Here is a 27,408-nt window from a genome sequence, read left to right on the forward strand (position 1 = left end):
AGAGAGAACATTGCAGTACTGAATCCAGCACTGAAGCTCGGGAAAGGCTCACAAGACAACAATGAGACGGCAGTCAGGTTCAGGCTGGAAAATCACACTCCTCTATATACCGCATGAAGTGTATAGATAATGTTATGGGAGAGTCATGGGTGGGGAGATCAAGGTAGAAGAGCGAGAAATATTTACTAAATGTACAAGGATTTGCTCACAAATTGTTTAAAAAAAATAAAAATAAAAAAAAGTGTAGTATGCCTATTTGTATGCCTACTGTGCCAAGAATTATTATTTTTTTTTTTAGATGAAATGCAAGAAGCTCTACCTACTCAGGGAACATATTTACTTGTGATGTACACAAATTATGGCTGTAAAATACATACAAGTAATGGTGTGGCATAAGGGAAAGTGTGCCCTAATGGTTTGCCAGCCCACTACTGATCGACTGGTATAGGGAGGGTAAAGCATGTCATAAGGAAGACCAGATTTCCCCATACAGAGTCCAGAGGCAGCCGATTCTTGGTAAATTAAAGTGGTTTTCCATTAGTTTTAAGTACAGACTGGAAACAAACCTCAGTGTCCTAAAATGTTATAAGTGGCAGAAAACCTCATTAACCCCTTAAGGACCGGAGGTTTTTCCGTTTTTGCATTTTCGTTTTTTGCTCCTTGCCTTTAAAAAATCATAACTCTTTCAAATTTACACCTAAAAATCCATATGATGGCTTATTTTTTGCGCCACCAATTCTACTTTGTAATGACGTTAGTCATTTTGCCCAAAAATCTATGGTGAAGCGGGAAAAAAAATCATTGTGCGACAAAATTGAAAAAAAAACGCTGTTTTGTAACTTTTGGGGGCTTCCGTTTCTACGTAGTACATTTTTCGGTAAAAATGACACCTGATATGTATTCTGTAGGTCCATACGATTAAAATGATACCCTACTTATATAGGTTTGATTTTGTCGGACTTCTGGAAAAAATCATAACTACATGCAGGAAAATTAATATGTTTAAAATTGTCATCTTCTGACCCCTATAACTTTTTTATTTTTCTGTGTATAGGGCGGTATGAGCGCTCATTTTTTGCGCCGTGATCTGAAGTTTTTAACGGTACCATTTTTGCATTGATAGGACTTATTGATCACTTTTTATTCATTTTTAAATGATATAAAAAGTGACCAAAAATGCACTATTTTGGACTTTGGAATTTTTTTGCGCGCACGCCATTGACCGAGCGGTTTAATTAATGATATATTTTTATAATTCGGACATTTCCGCACGCGGTGATACCACATATGTTTATTTTTATTTTTATTTACACTGTGTTTTTTTTTTTATTGGAAAAGGGGGGTGATTCAAACTTTTAATAGGGGAGGAGTTAAATGATGTTTATTCACTTTTTTTTTTCACTTTTTTTTTGCAGTGTTATAGGTCCCATAGGGACCTATAACACTGCACACACTGATCTTCTATGTTGATCACTGGTTTCTCATAAGAAACCAGTGATCAACGATTCTGCCGGATGACTGCTCATGCCTGGATCTCAGGCACTGAGCAGTCATTCGGCGATCGGACAGCGAGGAGGCAGGTAGGGGCCCTCCCGCTGTCCTGTCAGCTGTTCGGGATGCCGCGATTAGCCGCGGCTATCCCGAACAGCCCGACTGAGCTAGCCGGGAACTTTCACTTTTAGCCGCGCGGCTCAGCTTTGAGCGCGCGGCTAAAGGGTTAATAGCGCGCGGCGCCGCGATCGGCGCTGCGCGCTATTAGAGGCGGGTCCCGGCTTCACTATGACGCCGGGCCCGCCATGATATGACGCGGGGTTACTGTGTAACCCCGCGTTATATCAGAAGAGCAGGACCAAGGACGTACCGGTACGTCCTTGGTCCTTAAGGGGTTAATCCCCCTGACACAGACTGAGAAGTATAGTAGAAATGTGCTAGTCCTGACTATGGGGGGGGAAGGCTTATTCTAGTAGCCCCAGTTCCTATTATACCTCCGATAGGCTTGTTTGGTGCCACGCCTGAGGAAACAACCCATTATCATTGTTGCAGGTTTCTTTAGGAATCAAGCATTCGGACCAGGAAAAGAATAGCTGTTAGGTAGATTGACCCGAAAACCATACGTTGTCTGATTAACAAGGTTATAACTTTTGCTAATATTTACAAGAATAGGAAGGCGCCCCATTGAATTCCAGAAGGTGTGGAGGCCCTGGTTTACTTTGCTAGAATCGATGACCATTCTCGCATCTAAATCCATGCAGTTTTTGGATGAAAAATTATTTCCCATTTTAATGTGAAATTCCACACCACACATCTTTGTGTTTAAATTATTATTATTATTATTATTATTATTATTATTATTTTTTTTTTTTATTGGTCACAGGAACCCACTTTTTGGCCTTAAAGGGGTATTCCAGGGAAATTATATATTTTTTTTTATATCAACTGGTTTCAGATTTAAACAGATTTGTAAATTACTTATAAAAAAAAAAAAAAAAATCTTAATGCTCCCAATTAGAGATCGATTATCTGTTTGGCCAATATTATCGGCCGATATTCACGATTTTGGAAGTTATCGGCAATTACCTTGCCAATAATGCAGGCGCTTTAAATCAATGAACTGCAGCAGCTTTTGCCGGGCCAGAGACCGCCGCTGCCCGCTTCGCTCCCCATGCCTGTCCTGGGGTCCTGAGTCCAACCACCGCCGCTGCACCATTGCCTCCCCCATCCCTGGTGTTCTAATTACCTGTTCCCGGGGTCCACGCTACTAGGAGTGGGTGGTGGCGGCGGTCTCTGGCCCCGCAAAAGCCGCTGCAGCTCATTGATTTAAAGCCCCGCTTCTACGGGGCCAGAAACAGTTTCTCAGGCTATACCTGCACACACACACACATTTTACCAAGGACATTTTCCTGGAATATATCGGTATAAGTTATCAGCTATCGGCCTGAACGTTCACAGGTTGTCAGTATCAGCCCTAAAAAAAAAAAAATCAATATCGGTCGATCCCTACTTCCAATAATTATCAGCTGCTGAAGTTGAGTTATTCTTTTCTGCAACAGTGCTCTCTGCTGACATATCTGCTTGCCTCAGGAACTGCACAGAGTAGAAGAGGTTTGCTATGGGGATTTGCTTCTACTCTGGACAGTTCCCGAGACAGGTGTCATCAGAGACACAGAAAAGAACAACTCAACTTCAGAGGCTGATAAAAAAAAAAATCTTAATCCTTTCAGTACTTAATAGAAGCAATTTACAAATCTGTTTTAACTTTCTGGAGCCAGTTGATATATAAAAAAGAAAAAAAAATGTTTTTCCCTGGATAACCCCTTTAACGTAGCAAGTGGGCTTGCACAGTTTGATCAAAAGGTCCAAAACAACCAGATTATTTTTAAATTATGCTAAGAAACAATTACCATATTTATCGGCATATAGCAAGCACTGGGGTATAGCACACACACACCTTCATTTTAACCCCTTAAGAACATTGGACGTAAATGTATGTCCCGATCCGCTGGGACTTCGTGCACCAGGACTAGGACTGGGCGGCATACCGGTTCATACCGAATACCGAAATTTTTGTGCTGCACGATATGAATTTTTCCCAATATCGCAATACCGGTTTGGCCCCTCCCCCTCTGGAATGAAAGAATTATGAGCCCAGCGCAGCGCTGTCCCCACATCGGGGAACTAATCATATGTGGCCCGCAAGCGCTGTTCTCCCCCCCCCCCATTAATTATCAGCCCAGCGCTGCCGCTGTCCCCATGGGGGTACTACTCACATGTCACCCGCAAGCGCTAACCTCCTCGTCTTCCTGTTTACTGCGGGCCGCCGGCGCTGACACTCTATACTGTACGCCAGTGGTCTTCAACCTGCGGACCTCCAGATGTTGCAAAACTACAACTCCCAGCATGCCCGGACAGCCGTTTGTTGTCCTAGCATGCTGGGAGTTGTAGTTTTGCAACATCTGGAGGTCCGCAGGTTGGAGACCACTGGTGTACGCTGTATCCCTATGCCCGGGCTCAAAAGTTAAACAAAATAAACTTTTACTCACCTTTCCCCGTCAGTCAGGACCAGCTACCTGGAGACAGGAACGCCGGACAGCCGTCAGCCTATCACCGGCCGCAGCGATGTTCCGCCTCGGCTGGTGATAGGTTGAGCGCACTGCCATGTAAGAAGCCGGCTCCATACATGACAGTGGGCTCAGCATATCACCGGGAGTGGCAGAACATCGCTGCCGCCGGTGATAGGCTGATGTCTCTCCGACGTTCCCGTCAACAGCGTAAGGTCGACGTCAGAACATGCGTTTATTTTGTTTACCTTTTGCAGCCCGGGCATAGGGATACCGCACAGTATAGAGGTCAGCGCCGGTGGCCGCAATAAACAGGACAAGGAGGGCAGCGCTTGCAGGTGATGTGAGTATTTACCCCGAAGGGGACAGCGCAGTGCCGGGCTGATAATTAATTTTGGGAGGTAGGGTGGGGGGGGATACCGTTCTATACCGTGGAACCGCCAGATGTTACAAAAATACCATGATACACATATTTGGTCATACCGCCCAGCCCTAACCAGGACGTACATTTATGTCCTGTACATGGCGCGAGCACCAGACTGGTGCTCGCATCATGCGCGGCAGGACCCCTCACCTGCCTCTACAGCTCTCACGGGGTCTTCTCCTCTGGTCTGACATCTAGGAGACCAGAGAAGAAGATTGCCGATAATACTGATCAGTGCTATGCCTATGTAAACGATCCCGTAGGCTGAATGGCTTAAATGTTAAAAATGTAAAAAAAATTGCTAAATTGCTCAGACTCAGTTGGCATTCGGGCTGGTCTGCAATGCGCAGTGATGAGTCGGAGACGTTACTTGTCAGTCCTGGCAGCTGCCGCTGGTCCCTGTTTAAAAGTGGCCGCAGCATTTTTAAGATCAACAGTCCAGCCGCAGCCACTTTGGAACAGTGACAAGTGACGAATGCTGGATTTATCTGCGTATAACACGCAGGCATAGTTTTTGGCTCTGATTTTAGTTTTAAAAATGTGTGTTATATGCCCATAAATACGGTAGATCATTGTACAAGTGGTGGACGTACGGCCATCTTCTGTTTCTCCATTTTTGACCAGCAAACATATGAAAACATACAAGTTCTAATTACGTCATAATACTAAGTATGTAATTGTACTATACTTACAGGGAGGAAATACATTTTTATAAATTTGTATTCATACTATTAACGGGCTAAAGTTTACTAAAAGGTATGACAAAGTGTTAAGGCTTTTCCTTTAGTCTTACTTGTCAGCGATGTAGTTTCAATCCTAGTAACAAGTTCTAGCCTATTATGCCATCTCATAATAAAAGTGTCATAATATACAGTGGGGATCAAAAGTTTTGACACCCCAGGTCAAAATTTGTATTAATGTGCATAAAGAAGCCAAGGAAAGATGGAAAAATCTCCAAAAGGCATCAAATTACAGGTTAGACATTCTTATAATATGTCAACAAAAGTTAGATTTTATTTCCATCATTTACACTTTCAAAATAACAAAACAAATAAATGGCGTCTGCAAAAGTTTGTGCACCCTGCAGAGTTAAAGGAAATCTGTCATCAGAATCACCCGCACTAAACCTGTTACACAGGCTTGTAGTGCGGTTGATCCTGATTAAAACGCTTCTTACCTGGTTAAAAATGGTTCAGCGCTTCTTAAGATATCTATATTTTTAGTTTTCTGTTATTCCCTGGCTTGGGACTCAGTGGGAGGTGTTATCATCTGGGACTCGGCTACACGTCATTCTAGCTGGGCGGAGCTGCCGCCCGGCTCATGAATATTCATGACCTTATCCTCATGCGCGGTCCTCCCCACCAGACCTAGAAAAAGGAGTTAGATTACGAGGATAAGTTCATGAATATTCATGAGCCGGGCGGCAGCTCCGCCCAGCTAGAATGACGTGTGGCAGAGTCCCAGATGATAACACCTCCCACTGAGTCCCAAGCCAGGGAGTAACAGAAAACTAAAAATATAGATATCTTAAGAAGCGCTGAACCATTTTTAACCAGGTAAGAAGTGTTTTAATCAGGATCACCCGCACTACAAGCCTGTGGAACAGGTTTAGTGCGGGTGATTCTGATGACAGATTTCCTTTAATATCTTGTACTGCCCTCTTTGGCAAGTATCACAGCTTGTAAACGCTTTTTGTAGCCAGCCAAGAGTCTTTAAATTCTTGTTTGAGGTATCTTTGCCCATTCTTCCTTACAAAAGTCTTCCAGTTCTTTGAGATTTCTGGGCTGTGTCCTGCACTGCTCTTTTAAGGTCTATCCATAGATTTTCAATTATGTTGAGGTCAGGAGATCATGAAGGCCATGGCAAAGCCTTCAGTTTACACCTCTTGATGTAATCCCCCGTGGATTTCGAGGTGTGTTTAGGATCATTATTCATTTGTAGAAGGCATCCTCTCTAACTTCAGCTTTTTTACAGATGGCATCAAGTTAGCATCCAAAATTTACTGAAATTTTATTGAATCCATTTTCCTTCTACTCGTGAGATGTTCCCTGTGCCACTGGCTGCAATACAACCCCAAAGCATGATTGACCCACCCCCATGTTTAACAGTTGGATAGAGGTTCTTTTCATTAAATTCTGTTCCCCTTCTCCAAACGTACCTTTGCTCATTCAGGCCAAAAAGTTACATTTTAACCTCATCGGTCCAAAATCCATTAGGCTTGTCTATATGTTCATTTGCAAAGTTCAAATGCTGATTTTGTGGTGAGGACGTAGAAGAGGTTTTATTCTGATGACTCTTCCATGAAGACCATATTTGTACAAGTATCTCTTTATAGTGGAATAGTGTACCACAACTCCAGTGTCTGCCAGATCTTCCTGGAGGGATTGTGCAGTCAAATGTGGGTTTCGAATAGCTTTTCTCACAATCCTGCGAGCTGTTCTGTCTGATATTTTTCTTGGGCTTCCAGATCTTGCTTTAACTTCCACTGTTCCTGATGACTGCCATTTCTTAATTACATTCCGAACAGAGGATACTGACATTTGAAAATGTTTTGCTATCTTCTTAGAGCCTTCTCCAGCTTTGTGAGTGTCAACTATTTTCAGTTTCAGATTTCTAGACAACTGCTTAGAAGAATCCATGGTGCTGATTGTTGGGGCAAGGTCAGATGAGTCTGGGCATTTAAAACCTTTGAGATTGACATCACCTGGTCTTCCCAGATGATGATGGAGAACCATCCATGACACTGGCAGGTCTCAGCTTTGCAAAGAGGGCAGTGCATGCTATAAATTTTGCAGGGTGCCCAAACTTTTGCAGACGCCATTTTTTGTTTTCTGTTATTTTGAAAGTGTAATGATGGAAATAAAATCTAACTTTTGCTGACATATAAGAATGTCTAATCTGTAATTTGATGCCTTTTGGTGATTTTTCCATCTTTCCTTAATTCCCCACTGTGTGTGTATGTGTATATATATTGTGGCAGTGTGGCAAGGAAAGGGTGTATTTCCCTTGCTAACTCTGGAGAATCCACCTGTGGCCTGTTCAATGAGGTATCAGGAAGGGGAAGTGTGTTTAAAAGGAAAAGAAACAGAATAGTTGGGGCTCTCCCTTGGAAACAGTATGCTGGCTGTTAGAGGGGGAGACACACGGGCCCTGTTTAGATAACACGCAGAAGGTGCTGCGAGTGGTCCAAGAAATGGTGTGAACTGTGAGTAACAGGTTGCAGGAGACACATGTTTAACTGGCTGAGGGTAGCTCACCAGTTCGTAGTCAGGGCATGCTGATATGTGTAGTCAGTGACCAGACGGTCTAGGACTTTATTTTGTTCCTGTTTATGTTTTGTTTTACCTGCAACCTGTGGAAATAAAGCTGGCGAGGAGCCAGACTTGTATGCGGAACTGTGGTCTGTGGTGTTATTGTGTGGAAAGTGTCCCGTGGCAAGTGACCTGGACGATCCCAGAGCTAATCCCCAAGGAGGAATCCTTACAATTTATAAATAAAATGAGCTTATGTAAAGGGAACACGTGATAATTAACAACGGCCGCCACCAGTGTTTAGTGATCACAGTCTATTGAGAACTGTACCACTCCATATTGTGTGCAGCACTGATGGTACGGTCGCCATCAGTGCTGCAAATGATGTAAAACAAATAAGATGACCGTACAGCCAAAAGATCCCTGATGAATTAGGGCGAAAGAAACACGTAGGTAAGAAGGACTTACAGCCAACTGTATGGTCCTCTGGACACACATAACTTCAAGATACAGCTAAGTGCCAAAATGCAAAAATGTGGATATCTATGAAATGTATAGGATTGAGTGACAATACACCTGCAAATATACATGTGCAATAATCGGGACTGTATGCATTAAACCCTATGTGCAAAATTTGGAAAGTGGGCATACAGACCAATGTGGAATATCGGGGCTGTGCATGTAAGAGTTGTGTGCATTTAGGTCCATGAACTATATGGTGCTATAGAAGGGACTATGTGCAATTTTCAATACAGCCTGTCACGGCACTCATGCTATACAGGGGCCATGTGCAATATCTCCTGTATCTTGACAGTGCCGAATAAGACCGCACATAGAGCAGGCATAAACAGGATTTGTGTGGTACATCCCATGCATATACAGACTTATTTAACTGCACCTTATTGAAAGGCCAATATGGAATGGTACAGTTCTCAATAGACTATGATCACAAAACACTTTGTTGTACAACTGGGAGACCTCAATCAAAATATAGGTGGAAGAGCACCTTTCAGTATGATATAAATACATGTATACAACATAATATATATACACATATACCGTATTTATCGGCGTATAACACGCACTTTTTAGGCTAAAATTTTTAGCCTAAAGTCTGTGTGCGTGTTATACGCCGATACCGCCCCAGGAAAGGCAGGGGGAGAGAGGCCGTCGCTGCCCGCTTCTCTCCCCCTGCCTTTCCTGGGGTCTAGAGCGCTGCTGTCGGCCCTTTTCACCCCCTGGTTATCGGCACCGCTGCCCATTCTGTCCCCCTGACTATCGGTGCCGGCGCCGATAGCCAGGGAGAGAGAAGCGGCGCCGACAGACAGGGCGAGAGAAGGGGCAGCGGCACCCATTGCCGGCGCCGCTGCCTCCCCCCATCCCCGGTGGCATAATTACCCGAGTCCGGTCCGTGCTGCTCCAGGCCTCCGTCGTGCGTCCCCGGCGTCATTGCTATGCGCTGAACGGCGCGGCGCATGACGTCAGAGCGCCGCGCCGTGCATAGCAACGACGCTGGGGACGCACGACGGAGGCCTGGAGCAGCGCGGACCGGACTCAGGTAATTATGCCACCGGGGATGGGGGGAGGCAACGGGGCAGCGGCGCCGGCAATGGGTGCCGCTGCCCCTTCTCTCCCCCTGGCTGTCGGCGCCGCTTCTCTCCCCTGGCTATCGGCGCCGGCACCGATAGTCAGGGGGACAGAACGGGCAGCGGCGCCGATAACCAGGGGGTGAAAAGGGCCGACAGCAGCGCTCTAGACCCCAGGAAAGGCAGGGGGAGAGAAGCGGGCAGCGACGGCCTCTCTCCCCCTGCCTTTCCTGGGGGTATATCGGGGTATACACGCTCACACATGCACCCTCATTTTTTCATGGATATTTGGGTAAAAAACTTTTTTTACCCAAATATCCTTGGTAAAATGAGGGTGCGTGTTATAGGCCGGTGCGTGGTATACCCCGATAAATACGGTAATATATATATACATATATATATACATATATATACACACACACACACACACACACATATATACACATACACATATATATATATATACACACACACATATATATATACACATATATACACACACACACACACACATACACATATATATATATATATATATATATATATACACATATATACACACACACATACACATTTATATATATACACATATATATATACATATATATACACACACACACATACACATATATATATACATATATATATATATATATATATATATATACATATACATATACACACACACACACATATATATATATATACATATATATATATACACACACATATATATATATATATACACATATATATACACACACACATATATATATATATATATATATATATATATATACATATACATATATATATATATACACACACACACACACACATATACATATACATACACACACACACACACATATATATATACACATATACATATATATACACATACATACATATATATACACATATATACATATACCAATCTTGTCCAACCTAGTATGCTGCAGGGTTAAACCTCTATCTCAACTAAATACAGAAAATAAAGTGGTGATATAATAAAATAAAATAAAAAAAAACACACACACACACACACACACACACACACACACGTTTAAAACACACTTACCACATCTTCTATGATTTCCTTGATAGCAGCCACAGCTAAAATGAAGAGCAGTGGAACCAAAGTCGTATATCGACCAGTTGGAGACACATCAGGAATTTGCTAAAAGACAAAAAAATAAAAAATAAAATGTGCTATAAAAGATACCCAAGATAATGAAATCACATTTACTTCACAGCAGCAGCTTATTAACCTTTGCTATATTAAATTAAACCTGCCATTCACTGTAACATTTTCTCTACCTATAGTATCAGTGTGCACCAAGGCATGCTGGGAGTTGTAGTACCTGCAGCTGGCGTGCTTCCATTGTGGTTTGGTGCACAGAACAGAGAAACACAGAATTCCCCAAGGACAAAGGAATCTCAAAGAAACTGAGCCCTTTGAGGCAATACACGGGATGTGTCAAACAGTTTGTGCAGAAAACACAATTTAAGCTTAAATCATTTCCATTTGCCTGGACTATTTTTTATTAGATCAATCCAAAGTCTTTTCTAATTTTGGGCACATGGGGTATTTATACATTGCCCTTAATGTCTGTTCTGTCAATGCAGGTTATTCTGCAGGCTGTGATGTGAACCATTTGCTAACAGCAGGACAGGTTATTTGCAAGCAGCTTGAAGTTCAATGTCTATTTTATTTGCAAGTTCAGGAACACTTACGGCTCCAGTGGCAGCACATCACCAAATTGCATTTTTAATGGTCTATACGATCAGGTAGGTGTCAACTCTGGAAGCGGCACGAGTGTCAAGATTTTAGAAGGAAATGTTCTGTGTGCTGCCACTGATCAATAAAACTATCATAGTACAACCCATGCAGACAGACATTCTTATTATTAGATTCTGCCAGAGACGACCGTCTATTAGCTGCTGTAATAAGACTAAGTCAGGAGAGGCACCACTGAGCTTCCAATCTGGAAGGCATTAAAGGGGTACTCCGGCCCTAAGACATCTTAACCATTTTCCAAAGAATAGGGGATAAGATGTCTGATCGCTATGGTCCTGTCACTGGGGACCCCCCCAATCTCTCATGCAGCACCGACCTTTGTGAGCTGCACACAGCGCTGGAGGCTCAGAGTCTGAAGCCTCACAACCACAGGGCCGGAGTATAGTGACATCACGACTCTGCCCCCCGTGTGACATCACAACACGCCCCCTCCCATAGACTTGCATTGAGGAGTCATCAATGCCAGACAGGACAGACATTACGAGAGGGCAGCGTTTCTAAACCAGGGTGGCTCCAGCTGTTGCATAACTAAAACTCTCAGTATCCCCGGACAGACGAAGGCAGGTAAGAAATCCTTTTCTATACTTTCAATTTAAGAAAAAAGTTAAAGGGTACCTCTCATCAAAAAAACTTTTGACATATTATAGATTAATGTATGCAGAATAACTTCACAATTGCATGTTATTAAAAAATATGCTTCTTTCTGTTAAAATTTTCCACTTTGAAGAAATGACCACTAGGGGTCTCCCTACCAGTCCTGGCAGCAAGCATTTCAGACTCATGCTGGAGTCCTAAACACTACGAGCTGCCAGTCTGCTTTGTTCACAAAGGAGAAAACTCAGAGCTGCCAGCCTGCTTTGTTCACAGCCTGTTTGGCTGTGAACAAAGCAGGCTGGCAGCTCTGAGTGTTTAGGACTCCAGCATGAGTCAGAAATGCTTGCTGACAGGACTGATCGGGAAAAATACAATAGAAAGAAGCATATGTTTCATTAACATGCTATTGGAAAGTTATTCAACATTCATTAATCTAAAATATATCAAAAGTTTATTTGAGGAGAGGTGCCCTTTAAAATAATGTAAGCAGCAAGTGGTATATATAAGATAGACCAGAATTGATCTCCGAGCGGGACTTTTTTTTTATTCCACTCCTGCCTGTCTGCTATGTGTGTGTTCTACGGCTGCCCACTCCCACAACACATGTCCATTCCCACCTGCACACGCAACATGTGTGTCCAATCTCGCCTGCTCCTGCTAACATTCCTGCCAGCTTTTCCAGGATCCTGAATGGCACATTGGGTGACTGTTACTAGTGGGGTACCACAGGGGTCAGTCTTGGGTCCTGTCCTATTTAATATATTCATTAATGACCTTGTAGAGGGGTTGTACAGTAAAGTAGCAATCTTTGCAGATGATGCTAAACTCTGTAAAGCGGTAAACACAATAGAGGACAGTGCACTGTTACAAATGGATCTGGATAGGTTGGAGGTTTGGGCTGGGAAGTGGCAAATGAGGTTTAAAACTGATAAATGTAAGGTAATGCACATGGGGAGGAAAAATCCAGGACAGGGTTATATATTAAATGGGAGAACACTTGGGACAACTGACGTGGAAAAGGACTTAGATAACAGTAAATTTAGCTGTAGTGACCAGTGTCGGGCAGCTGCTGTCAAAGCAAATAAAATCATGGGGTGCATCAAGAGGGGCATAGAAGCCCACGAAAAGGAAATAATTCTACCGCTGTAGAAATCACTAGTCAGACCACACACAATACTGTGTACAGTACTGGGCACTAGTGTACAAGAAAGTGGAGCTGGAGAGGGTTCAAAGACGGGCAACCAGAGTAACACAGGGAATGGGAGGACTACAGTACCCAGAAAGATTATCGGTTAGGGTTATTTAGTTTAGAAAAAAGAAGGCTTAGGGGAGACCTAATAACTATGTATAAATATATCAGGGGACCTTACAGAGATCTCTCCCATGATCTATTTATACCCAGGACTGTATCTATAACAAGGGGGCATCCTCTACGTCTAGAGGAAAGAAGGTTTCTACACCAGCACAGACGGGGGTTCTTTACTGTAAGAGCAGTGAGACTGTGGAATTCTCTCCCGGAGGAGGTGGTCATGGTGAACTCTGTAATAGAGTTCAAAAAGTGGCAGGATGCATTTTTGGAGAGTAATAACATTGATGGTTATGTATACTAGATATTTTGGGACAGAAGGTTGATCCAGGGATTTATTCTGACTGCCATATTTGGAGTCAGGAAGCCTCTAGTATGAGGGTTTTTTGCCTTCCTCTGGATCAACTCAGTAGGGACCCATTAGGGATAAAGGTTGAACTAGATGGACTCTGGTCTTTTTTCAACCTTATGAACTATGTTACATCTGCCTAGTACAGCAACCACATGGCCACCATTGCAGGGATTATTATATAATTTCTGAAGTTTGCCTCTGCATACATTGATCCAGCTATAGGCAGATCAGGAGCCTGGGAAAGCCGTCTGCGACAAACGTTGTAATAGCTCTTCCCATACGTTTATACAGGCTGGTCTGCAAGTCATATGTATGTACCGAAACCTATACTATACTAGCAGATAGAGCAGTGTTTCCCAACCCGGGTGCCTCCAGATGTTGTAAAACTACAACTCCCAGCATGCCCGGACAGCCAAAGGCTGTACGGGCATGCTGAGAGTTGTAGTTTTGCAACACCTGGAGGCACCCTGCTAGGGAAACCCTGAGATAGAGAATAGAAAATCTCCCCCTGCAACCCAATACAAGGTGCACGAATCCAGACATAATACAGCTTTCCTTCTGCACAGATAAAGACCATTCACGAGAGTGATTCTATTTCAAGAATGTGCAAAAATGAGTCAAAACTAAAGGAATTCCGGAAAGGAAACTTCAGCAGCTGGACAGCTCACAGCAAAACATTCCCATAGGCTGTGGATGAACCCGGATTACTGTCACAACCATTCAAATATGTATAAAGATCAATATAAAGCCACAGACAATTGCTATAAAAACCAATAGTGGGGGCTTAGTCACATAATGTAAAGGACATAGGGCAAGATTTATCAAAACCCGTCCAGAGGAAAAGTTGTCCAGTTGCCCATAGCAACCAATCAGATCGCTTCTTTCACTGTGCAGAGGCCTTGTAAAAATGAAAGAAGCAATCTGATAGGTTGCTATGGGAAACTGGACAACTTTTCCTCTGGACAAGATATGATAAATCTCACCCTTTGCCCCTAAAAAGGAGGAACGGTATTACCTAGGATTCCTCCATTTTAGGATAATGGCCACAACTATTTTACATCACTTAATACCTCCTACTGGGTTGTACAGATGTCAAGTGTGCTACCTGCATCTCTACCTCTAATGGAAGATAGAACATAAGATCAATCGCATAACATTTCAATATATATTTTTTATTTAAAAAAACTTTTATAGAGATCATTTTGAAGTCATTTAACATCATAAAGTGGTTTGTTCCTTTTCTGATCATAATGATATCAGAAATTACCCAAATGGTCCTGATCAAAAGTTTATAATTTTAAATGTCTGGCCCTGTTACAGACACAAGATGGCACACACAGGTTAAAATGGCAATTAAAAAGGTTAATTTCCCACATGTGTGGATTTTTAAAATAGTTAGTGCCTGTATATAAAAATAGTTAATAAGATTGTTAGCTTTCACGTGGATGCACTGAACAGGCTAGATACTAAGCCATGGGGAGCAGAAAAGACCTGCAAGGTAATGGAACTTTATAAAAGATAGAATAGGGTATAAAAAAATATTCAGAGGCTTGAAAATACCAGCCAGTACTGTTCAACCACTTATTAAGGAGTGGAAAATCCAGGGATTTCTTGATATCAAGCCATGGTCAGCTAGAGCAAGAAAGATTTCCGCCATTAATGCTAGATTTTTTGGGATACAAAGAACAACCCACAGGTAACCTCAGAAGAAATATAAGCTATTCTGGGAAAAGACAATGTGGTTAATTTAAAGAGCACAATATGATGAAGAAGAAGAAGGAAAAGGGTCGTCAACAAAGCCTATGGAGAAAAGAACCCCACTGTGGGGTGTACGAGCTCTAAAGGCACGTGTAATCTTGTGAAGATTGTTGGCAACATGAAAAGTAGAATGTTATCAGAAAATAAAGGCAGACCATTTGCATTCTCCTGCACGAAATCTGCATATGGGGCATTCTTTACCTTTCCAGCAATGACCCTAAGCACAAGGCCAAGATGACCCTTCCAATGGTTACAGCAGAAAGATCAAGGTTCTGGAGCGGACAGTCTACTGACTTTATATCACTAAGCCACTCTGGGGAGATCGCAAACACGAGACCAAAGACTGCACGACCTCAAGGATTTTTTAAAGATGAATGAGCAGCTATGCCACCGGCAAGAATTCAGTGCTCCAGACAACCATTACTAAAGACACAGTATTAACAACTAAAGGGAGGCTGACTTTTCAACAGAGGTCATTTTTATTTTTTTTCGAACAAGTATTGTTTTAGGATCGTGTCAATTATAACCTAGAGATGGATGTTAATATCAAACAAAAATGTATTTTGTCACCTTACAAAAAAGTTACATATATTTCCAATTCTCCAAGGGTAAGGCTGCATTCACACCACGTTTTTGCAATACAGTTCCCGTATAAGTTTTCAATGTTAAAACCATAGGGAACCATATTGAAATCCGTATGCCAAACGATGCAACCAGTTTTATCTGTTTTTTTCCCCGTACCCAAAACCATAGCCTACCACGGTTTTTGGTCCGGGTGAAAAACAGTGTTAAAACTGTTTACTTGTGGGTTCCTTGTTGTGCACAATGGAGGCAGTTGCTGTAGTATGAACAGAGATTTCTCTCTTCTCCATTGGGCAGAACAGGGAATTTGCATTGGCCGTGAGACCTATGACCACATGGTGAGCAGCGGCAGTAACCGGGTCACCTGCATCTACCTATAAATTGAAGTTAGTGCAGATGACTCTGCTGTAAGATTACCTTTAATAGTAGGTAGTATCCCCTTGCAGACATTAGTAGCAGCCCCCCTTGTAGACCACAGCCCCCCTGTGACATTGGGCCCCAATTTAAACAGCAGCAGACCCCCTCCCCCCATTTAGACAGCAGCAGGGCCCCCCTCCTTGCAGACAGCTCACCTGCGGTTGTCCTCTGTCAGGTGCTGCCGCTCCACTGTCCCGTTCTCCCGTCCGCATCATGGCGTCCTATGGAGTAGCATGTGACATATACGTCACTCTGCTTCCTCCGTAGTGTTACGCTGGGCGCAGGGGAGGAGGCGGAGTGACGTGTGTGTCACATGCTCCTCCATGAAACACTATGATGCGGACGGGAGGATGGAAGAACGGGGCAGCCGAGCGGCAGCAGGTATCGGGGACATTAAAACGAGTCCCCGATACCATGCAAATGGCTAGTATCGGCCCCGATACCGATACCAGTATCGGTATCATGACATCCCTAGTTTCACCATACGGTTTTTGACTTTGCACAGTTTTTTTTTTCTTGGAATTTCAATCAAACAAGTGAAACTTTATTCATAATGGAGTGAAAAGTTAAAAACACACACACAGTTTTTTCTTAAAAATGGATGCAACCGGACATCATTTTTCAAAAGTCCAGTTTTGAGGAATCCGTTTTTCATCAAAAACCTGATACGGGAACAGTATTGCAAAAACTGGTGTGAATGCACCCTAAGCAAACTTTTGAGCACAACTGTAGATATATTGTAGCCTTTTAAAAAAGGATCTTTTGAATAGAAATATAATCATTTTTGCCGAGACATCTATTGTTAGTGTATGGCACCACAGCAGGTTAATACTATCTGCCGGTGGGGGAAGAATGACTTCAGGATGTAGATGGGTTCGTAACTATCATGGTACATTTAACACGTTGCAATTTCTGCACAGGAAACAATTAAATGGAAGAGTAAACTGTCCAAGAATTTACAGCCGTCTGGAAACGCTGGCTGTCATGTGGGTTTTCCTACCTTTCCCTTATGTACTGATCCAAGAAGTTGGCAATGTTACAGGGCATGACTATAAGAAACCTGAACAGTCAGGAGACAGGGTGGAAGGAGCAGAGCTTGTGGTAAACTTATGTGAAGATTATGACCAAAGGCAGTTCTTACAGTGGTTGTTCATGATAAGAAAATGATGGCTGCCAGTTTAAAAAAACAGCACCAGACCTATCCACAGTTATGTGTTATAGCAGCTCAGTCCAAGTCACTTCAGTGGAGTTAAGACTGCTTTCACACTATGAAAAGTACCAGTTATAAAATAGCAGGTGATCGCGGGGTTAAACCGCCATCAGAAAATCCCTAACATACCTTAGAAAATCCCATAATAGTTTATGGGATTTTTCTAATAGCTGTTTTAACCCGTTAACGCCCGTTATTCATAACGGGCATTATTTTATGACGGGAGATTGAACAGAAGAAATAAGGCATGCACTATTTCTCCTGTTACTACCTGCAGTCATAAAATAACGGGCAACAAGGGGTTAAAACTGCTATTAAAAAAAAATCCCATAGACTATTATGGGATTTTCTAAGGTATGTTAGGGATTTTCTAATGGCGGTTTAACCCCGCATGGGCCCGACATTTTATAACGGGTGTTATATAACGGATACTTTTCATAGTGTGAAAGCAGCCTAAGCTGCAATATTAGACATACCGTATTTATCGGCGTATAACACGCACTTTTTAGGCTAAAATTTTTAGCCTAAAGTCTGTGTGCGTGTTATACGCCGATACACCCCCAGGAAAGGCAGGGGGAGAGAGGCCGTCGCTGCCCGCTTCTCTCCCCCTGCCTTTCCTGGGGTCTAGAGCGCTGCTGTCGGCCCTTTTCACCCCCTGGTTATCGGCGCCGCTGCCCGTTCTGTCCCCCTGACTATCGGTGCTGGCGCCGATAGCCAGGGAGAGATAAGCGGCGACGACAGCCAGGGGGAGAGAAGGGGCAGCGGCACCCATTGCCGGCGCCGCTGCCCCGTTGCCTCCCCCCATCCCCGGTGGCAATTACCTGAGTCGGGTCTGCGCTGCTCCAGGCCTCCGTCGTGCGTCCCCGGCGTCGTTGCTATGCGCTGAACGACGCGGCGCATGACGTCAGAGCGCCGCGCCGTGCATAGCAACGACGCTGGGGACGCCCGACAGAGGCCTGGAGCAGCGCGGACCCGACTCAGGTAATTATGCCACCGGGGATGGGGGGAGGCAACGGGGCGGCGGCGCTGGCAATGGGTGCCGCTGCCCCTTCTCTCCCCCTGGCTGTCGGCGCCGCTTCTCTCCCCCTGGCTATCGGCGCCGGCACCGATAGTCAGGGGGACAGAACGGGCAGCGGCGCCGATAACCAGGGGGTGAAAAGGGCCGACAGCAGCGCTCTAGACCCCAGGAAAGGCAGGGGGAGAGAAGCGGGCAGCGACGGCCTCTCTCCCCCTGCCTTTCCTGGGGGTATATCGGGGTATACACGCGCACACACGCACCCTCATTTTATCATGGATATTTGGGTAAAAAACTTTTTTTACCCAAATATCCTTGGTAAAATGAGGGTGCGTGTTATAGGCTGGTGCGTGGTATACCCCGATAAATACGGTAGTTCATAGATGAGTGCAAAGGGGCTTCAGGAAGAAAGACGTTTCCTAATCCTAGAAAAAAAATTAAATTTAAGAGGCACAAAGATTGCTGACAAAGGTTTTAGTTTCTTGTCCCTAGTTCAAGTAGAGAAAAGAAAGACAAAAACATGAAAGTTTAATTAAAATGGTGAAGCACAATTATTGGTGAATTACAGTACTCTGGACTTGGAATAGTTGTTTACAATAATGCAAAACAGCTCTTCTCCAGAACTGGTGCCTCCTAAAGCAGGACACGAGCAAACAAAAGAAGTACTGTAAAGAGAAGGAGCGCCTAAACAGGTTATGGTGCAGGTAAACCAGTTGGGTTGGTGAGCCTGCCAAAAACTGTGAGCCATCCACTCAACAGGATATAGAACAGTGGTGGCACATGCCAAGGATATAATGGACAGCAAACAATGAAATCTTTGCATTGTATTTCAAGAGGAAAGCTTATAATTTATTGGGATTACATATTATCCTTCAGCCTCTTGGCTTAAACAAAAGTGCAAACAAACAAGAAAAAGTATAAAATGTCCTACTTTAATTCCCATACGCAATAAGGGCGTACAAACAAACATTCTAGAGAGGGTCCAACACTTTCGATGAGCGGACAAGCACTATGCAACAGTGGAGGATGCACACCACTCATGCACTGCATGGTCAGCAATTCACTTAAAGGGGTACTCCGGTGGAAAACTATTTTTTTTTTGTAAATCAACTGGTGCCAGAAAGTTAAACAGATTTGTAAATGACTTCTATTAAAAAAATATTTACCCTTCCAGTACTTATTAGCAGCTGTATGCTACAGAGGAAATTCTTTACTTTTTGAGTTTCTTTTTTGTCTTGTCCACAGTGCTCTCTGCTGACACCTCTGTCCGTGGCAGGAACTGTCCAGAGCAGCATAGGTTTGCAATGGGGATTTTCTCCTGTTCTGGACAGTGCCTAGTACGGGCATCAGGTGGCAGCAGAGAGCACTGTTAAAACAAAAAAGAAAGGCATTTCCTCTGTAGCATACAGCTGCTAAAAAGTACTGGAGGGGTAGAGGGGTAGAGATAGAGATCGAGACAGAAATCATTTACAAATCTGTTTAACTTTCTGGCACCAGTAAATAAAAAAAATTAAAAAAAATGTTTTCCACTAGAGTACCCCTTTAAAGGACAGCTTGTCATAGTAAATGTGGCTTGCCTCTGCAATAACAGCTGATGGGGGTTGTACAAAGCTCCACTCGCAATGCTTAGCTCATTGTCTCCCAACCAGTGTGCCTCCAGCTGTTGCAAAACTACAACTCCAAGCATGCTCGGACAGCCAAAGCCTGTCCGGCCAAGCAGGGAGTTGTAGTTTTGCAAGAGCTAGGAGGCACACTGGTTGGGAGACACTGGCTTAGCTTATCACTTGCCCCCTTTAGGCCAGTTTTAGCCATGTATCCGTATTATACTCAGGTCCCGGCCAGGACCTGCGACCATAATTAAATGGGCACTGTCAGATACAAAAACTTGATATGTTGTAAAGCATGCAAAACCAATAGGTTTTGCAATTGCTTTCATTAGAAAATTTTCAGTATTTCATACTGAAAAAGCCAGTCAAACAACTGCCCCCCTGCCTGCTTGGACACATACTAGTTCTGCTGTGTCTATGCATCATCACCTATGTCATGGACACACTTCCTTGATTGACAGCTGTGAGCGCAGGGCTCACAGCGGAAGGAAAAGTCCTACCACTGTCAGCTTGTGTCCCGCTACTGTCAGTGAGGACAAGCTGGGAGTTGTAGTTTTGATAATGCTAGGGGAGATGTGAGCAGACAGCATACTGAGGGAGGGGGCGGAGACCTGCACAGTGAGGCCACGCCCCCTCCCTTTGAGAGGAATTCAGACTAGAGAGCTAAATTAAAAAAGTGTGTAATAAAAAAAAAAAATGAAATAAAAAAAAAAGGTGCTAGATACATAAAAATTAGCTGCACATGGTCAGGATTAGGTACTGAGTGATACCGGTAAAAAAACAAAAAAAAAAAAAAAAAAAATTTTTGTTGGATCTGACGGGTACATTTTAAAGATGAAGGAATATGGCCAAACTACAACTGCATAAAACTGACCCGAGATGGAACCTGTCTATGTTCTTTAACACTAAGGAAAACTGTCATCCTGTTCACCTACACTAAACCAATACACTGGGTTACAGTGTGGATTATATCAGGACACCAATGAGGTGTCAATGAGTTAAATACGTACCTGTAGCGACGTCCCTTTGAAGATCCTCTATCCCCACTTAATTGCACACAGGAGGCAGGCTCGCCGGGTAATTTTGAATATTCATTGGCACTGGTCACCAGCGCCAATGAAAATTAAAATTCACCCGGCAGGTCTGGCTCCTGTGCGCAATTCAGAGGGGATAGAAGAGCATCTTAAGAGGGACATCAGCTCCAGACTACAGGTACGTATTTAACTCATTGACACCTCATCGGTCTCCTGTTCACCCACATTGTAACCCGGTGTATTGGGCTTAGTGTGGGTGAACAGGATGACCATTTCCCCTTTAAAAACCAGCATGTCTAGTGTCACAAAATTGCCAATAGGAAGTTTTCCCGCTCACTCAAACTTCCTTTTATTTATTAATTTTACTAAAGTAGACTACCAGACTCTCTTCCAGCAGCTTTGGCGCATGCACATTGTTTTAATGAAGCTGTGGACATTATACCTTATGCGTTGGTAGCGAAGTGAAACATACCTTCCAGTTTCATTGGCGTTGTGCCCAAAGCCACTGGAGGAGAGTCTGGAAGTCATTCCCAGTAAAATAAATGTTAAAAAAAATGTTGGATAAATGTTAAAAGATTGCTGGAACAGGCGGACTTCATATAGGGATGCTACACATCAGCTACACAGACACCCTGGTGGTTTAGGGTCTTAAAGTGCAATGTTTTCTTTCAGCATTAAACCTACACGTAATGGACTAATCAAGAGCCACAAATATAATTCCCATATATTTATGTCTAGTAAATGTTTGTGGAAACTGTAGTTTGCTTCTCCCCAGCATGAAATGATGTAGATTTAGGTTTAAGAGTAGTATACTCATCTCCTTAATTATTTCCGGCCCCATCCAGCCCGGAGGTGGTCAAAAAGCCAACAGCAGCCAAAGTCACCCAATTTGTTTAACTCCAATTGACTTCAAAGGGAGTTGCGCAAAGGGAGTAGCTCACATGGCTAATTGCGTCAGCAGCTTTTGGCTTTCTCAACCTCCTGCGGCAGTCACAAGAAGAGCAGTGAAGGCTGGAAAGGCAAATTGAGGTGATAAGAATGCCATATAACATGCCATCAGTGGCCTGCAAGTTATACAGTAGACCCAACCCCTTACTGTTCTCTAGCCAGGCAGTGACGATTGGGGTAGAACATGTTTGGCAATGCATTCTGCCTTCAGTGTTCCCTGATAAGGCAGTGTAACACTCCGATACCCATGTGTCACTACACTGATCACATGAGATCATACAGAACATGTGCTCCAATAATACAAGGGTATAAGCACTCAAAAACCTGGTCACAATGCTACACCACAGTTCTGTCCAAGCTGTGGTCTGCACAGGGTCCTGTCATGAAGCTCCCAATAATAAGCGGGACTGTGAAGAAAACGGTCACATGAAATGGGAGTTTGTGACGCAAAAATGGCTGTGGTTTTCACATCAAAAGTTGTCGGCTGTCTGGGCATGCTGGGAGTTGTAGTTTTGAAACAGCTGGAGGCGCGCTGGTTGGAAAACACAGCTAGGGAGTCCTAATCCTCCCCCCCCCCCCCCCATATAAGAGTCTAATTTATTCTGTAATATTTTAATTATCCCCTGGAGTTGTCTGGAGTTTTCTATTCCATCCATGGCCTCTCTTCTACAGATATAACTTACCGTAATGGAATAAGGTGGACTGCACACATTATCTGCTATTATTTCTAAAACCCTAATATTCAGTCAGAAAAGGAATACAATGAGCCGCAGTCATGTGCCTATATATACACATGGGAACGCTGAGGACTTTTCTTCAAGTGACATATTTGCACATGGCTATACACGTTAACAAAAACTGATTCCTTAGAAAACATAAGCAAGAGACTTCTAAACAGTGAAAACAATCTAACAACAAGACTAATCGGTGGCATTTTTTTTTTTTTTTTTTTTTTTTAAAGGGGTATTCCGGGCAAAAATATATTTATCCCCTATCCAAAAGATAGGGGATAAGATGTCTGATAGCGGGGGGCCCGCTGCTGAGACCCCCTGCGATCTCCCTGCAGCACCCGCATTCTATGCAGGGACTGCGTCTCTAGTTTCGGAAACCTATGGGTTTCCTGGACTGGGGACGTGACATCACGCCATGCCCCCTCCATTCATTTCTATGGGAGGGGGTGTGACGGCCGTCACGCACCCTCTTATAGACATGAATGGAGGGGGCATGGAGTGACGTCACGTCCCCAGTGCTGGAAACCTGGAGGTTTCCGAAACTGGAGATTCAGCACCCGCGGGTGCTGCAGGGAGATCGCGGGGGGTCTCAGCAGCGGGCCCCCCGCGATCAAACATCTTATCCCCTATCCTTTGGATGGGGGATAAAATATTTTTTCCTGGAATACCCCTTTAAGGCAAACTTACAAGTTTTTTTCTATATAAATATTAGATAAGTAGAGGACAGGCTTCTGCATTGCTGTGCAGCCTGAATACATGGCCATGATAGCCTAGAATAATGTACAATGCGTTCAGCTGATGGGTTAACATTATGCAGTTTACCTGAAGCAGGGCAATGAACAGGAAAAACGAGTTGGCTGCTCTTCTGAACTGAGAGTAGAGAAATCTTGGCAGAAATGTAAAGGGGTTGTATTTTGCAGTGCTGGAAAACAGGAGAAAAGAGCAGAATTTCAGCATCAATGCAGATATTTTATCTTCTCATTATTGATGACATTTCACAGGGCGCACAGTGGTTCTCGGCTTGGAAAAACACAGCTAGAGCAAGATTTATCAGCCTGTCTACAAGGAGCTAACCGTGTAATGGAGAAGCTATGCATCGCACTAAATGAAATTGTACCTAAACTCGGGACTTATTAGAAATGTTAAAGGGGTACTCCGGTTGAAATTATTATTTTTTTTTTTAATCAACTGATGCCAGAAAAGTTAAACAGATTTGTGAATTACTTCTATAAAAAAAAAAAAAATCTTAATCCTTCCAGTACTTATTAGCAGCTGTATACTAGAGAGGAAACTCTTTTTTCTGTCACGGCCACAGTGCTCTCTGCTGACATCTCTGTCCATTTTAAGAACTGTCCAGAGCAGGAGAAAATCCCTAAAGCAAACCTATCCTGCTCTGGACAGTTCCCGAAATAGACAGAGGTGTCAGCAGAGAGCACTGTGGTCAGACCGAAAAGAAATCCCAAAAGAAAAGAATTTCCTCTGTAGTATTCAGCCGGAGAAAAACTAATTTAATATAGGGGTGTCGCTAAAATGTAACATTTTTTGATTTCCTTTAAAAACCACCAGTATGAAAAAAGTGATACCCAGGAAAAGGCGTGTAGGGAAACACAATGTTAGGTCCAATTCTATCCCTTATGGATACAAGGGAATAATCAAAAATGGACCTAACCTATAGTAGTATTAGGAATATGAGACTCTTCCCTCATATTACTTCTTACATCACAATTAGTATTACACACATCCAAAGGTGTTCCCTTATGGGGTATCAATTGTTTCCAACGCGTTTCTATACGTGTGCCAGTAGAGACGCACAAGGATGTCCTCAGGGGAACCTTAGGGATGAGTTGCAACACCCCACAAAGCAAAGCGGGGCCCCAGGTTTAACGTAGGAGTCAATAAGATGATGTAGTGTACAAGACATATGTATATCTACAAAGATTACTCATGTCAAATATGACTATACAAGTCCTCCTAGTACATAGAAATGACTAAACAATCGGTCCTGCGGTTTGCCCAAGGTGATAATGGGGGGAAAACTACCTGCCATAAGGGTGGGTTATATGTCATGGCCCTAGGGTCCTACCGACCCCTATTTAGCCTATTATTGGGCCCTTCTCCCTGAGCGGCAGAGACTTCCTTAAAAGGTCGGTACCGATATACTGGATACCTCCTATTACACTGTATTATCTCCTATGCTAAGAGGTGGTGCTAGAGACCTGATCCACTGGGCCCCTCCCTTACTACCTATCAAACCCCCTCTAGTCACTCTTGAGGAAACCCCAGGACAAGATTAAATAAAAGGGGAAAAATTTATCTGCTCATGTAGTCCATGGGGGGCTATCGTCTGTAGGTTAAAGATCCATCTGCATTCTTGTTGTAACAGTATCCTATTATAGTCACCTCCCCATGGAGATGGATCAATCTTCTGCCCTCCCACAAACCTGAGCCCCCTCATATCTCCTGTATGGTACTCACTCATATGTGTGGCCACTGGGGTATCCCTGTTTAGGGGGGTGCGGTGCGGCGGGTCGGGGGGTGGCGGTCACGGTGCGGTGGGGCGGTGCGGGGCATTATCGGCTTCTCGGCAAGGTAATTGCCGATACCGATAATGCCCAAAATCGTGATTATCGGCCGATAATATCGGCCATACCGATAATCGGTCGATCCCTACTGTTGTTCCTTATGTCCCCTATATGCTCCAGAATTCTCTTCCGCAGTTCTCTGTAGGTCTTCCCTACATACCTTTCATACATGGGCATGTCGCTACATAAATTACTCCCTTAGTGGTACAGTTGATGAAACTCTTGATATAGTACGTCTTATTCGTTTTGTCATCTACCAAAGACTTTTTCCAGGTGGCCACAGGGTCGGCAGTCTGACAGGGGTGCGATTAAGCCAAGTCACTCTATCCCGACTGTGTAAGCATGTAAGATACATTTTTGCTTTGTGGGGTGTTGCAACTCATCCCTAAGTTTGTTCTCTAGTTTCTAGTCTGTGGGGTTATTTGGGCAGTGTAGACCCAATATCTCTACTACACATTGTATCTAGTATACAGCCGCTAATAAGTACTGGAAGGATTAAGATTTTAGAAAATAGAAGTAATTTACAAATCTGTTTAACTTTCTGGCACCAGTTGATTTAAAAAAATAAAATAAAATAAAAAAAAAAAAACAGGCATGTGTTAACATACCTCACCGATCAAAAATGCTCGCTTCCAGGATGCAGATTGTGTGGTTATGGGGTAGAGACCACAAAGTGTTATACACTGGAAAGACAACTTTGTCAGAATGATCTGGGCCTCATAACAAGATCTTCCATCTTTTAGATGGAGTATGGTCCTCAAAAAATTGGACAACTCCCTCCTCCAATACATATTATTTCGGTCCCTAGCCATTTATTGTAATGCATGAGAACATCTTAAACCCATCTAAAGGCAGCAAATCCTCCTACTTCTAGACATTCTTAAAATAAGCCTTATAAGAGAGCCCCCCGCCGTGCACATAAGCAGCTCTTATAATGAGGCGCACATCTCTTTACCTGACACGGTTGTTGCAGAACTTTATGAGCTGAGGCTGGTTGATAAAAATAGTTCTGGTTTCTTCTTGATCAGCGAGCGAGGTCTTTTCAGAAACATCGTCCGTCTTCTCATAACCTAGAGAGAAGGAAAGTGACATCATTACGGTGTCTTTCACAATCACTACAAAGTCTCCGGGCCTCGCCGCATTATCTGCTCACGAAAATTACTAATTGGCAACATGTTCCCCTCCAACGGAAAGCAGACAGCACCCAGCCACTTATGCCATGTTTCTGTCTATCCATTTCCATATTTAGCGTTTTTCCCAAGAATATCTGTTACAGTAGAATCTAGAGCTGGGCGGTATACCGGTTCATACCCAATACCGGTGTGTTTTTGGCTTATGATATTCATTTTTCACATACTACAATACCGTTTCCATAGCAACCAACTTCAATGCGTGATGGTGTAGAGAAACGTCCTGCCGCACATCGGAGAGTTACCAGGCGGCCTGACCGAGACCCTGGGTACCATGGCGAGGACCCCCCCACCACCTGACACTATACTAAGGACCCCCCGACCACAAATACAGTTAAATACCGTGAAACAACCATAATTTAGAAAAATATTGTGATATACATTTTTGGTCATACCACCCAGCTCTAGTAGAATCTCCCAATAGCAGACAGTCGCAGGGAATAAAAAAGTGTCCACTATTGAGAGATGTCCCTTATTGGGAAAAAAAAAGGCTGAAAATTCTTCCTAAATGACGGAATACTGTACTGTACTCAATGCAGAGTGTAATTACCTATAAAACATGATAAACAATATTATTACAGGAGAATCTCCCAGTGTCGTTTAATCTCCCCTTATCCCTCCCCCATATCATTGAATCCCCTCTTTATACCCTGTGCCACCATATTCCCCTGTGTCTTGTGCCAATTTATCCCCCCCCCCCCAATTACCCCCTGTGCCACATCATTTCCCCTTGATGCCCCTCTTTATGAAGTAGAACAGGGTGGGTAAAGGGGAAATGAAATTGCACAGGGGGAATCAAGGGGACATTATGTGGCACAGGAGGTAATAAAGGGGGGGGGGGGGGGGATTATTTGGCCCAGGGAGAAAATAAAGTGGCGGGGGGGGGGGGGGGTCAGGGAAGGAGGAATGATGTGGCCAGCGGACGTACTTTGTTTAAACATTGGTCTTCTGCTTCTGTGCTG

General features: G+C 43.6%; 1 protein-coding gene across 3 annotated transcripts in view; it reads right to left on the reverse strand.

The window, feature by feature from the left end:
• ATP8A1 (ATPase phospholipid transporting 8A1) overlaps positions 1-27,408 on the reverse strand; it is a 212,785-nt gene that overhangs the window by 142,639 nt on the left and 42,738 nt on the right. For all 3 annotated transcript variants that reach the window (XM_056557206.1, XM_056557223.1, XM_056557214.1), the window contains exons 3-5: positions 26,212-26,326; positions 23,497-23,596; positions 10,401-10,499 (exon numbers count right to left, since the gene is read on the reverse strand). In XM_056557206.1, coding sequence (XP_056413181.1) covers positions 10,401-10,499; positions 23,497-23,596; positions 26,212-26,326 — 314 coding nt within the window. The remainder of the gene's footprint in view (positions 1-10,400; positions 10,500-23,496; positions 23,597-26,211; positions 26,327-27,408) is intronic.

The sequence above is a fragment of the Hyla sarda genome, chromosome 1 (genome assembly GCF_029499605.1).
Source record: "Hyla sarda isolate aHylSar1 chromosome 1, aHylSar1.hap1, whole genome shotgun sequence".
NCBI lineage: Eukaryota > Metazoa > Chordata > Amphibia > Anura > Hylidae > Hyla > Hyla sarda.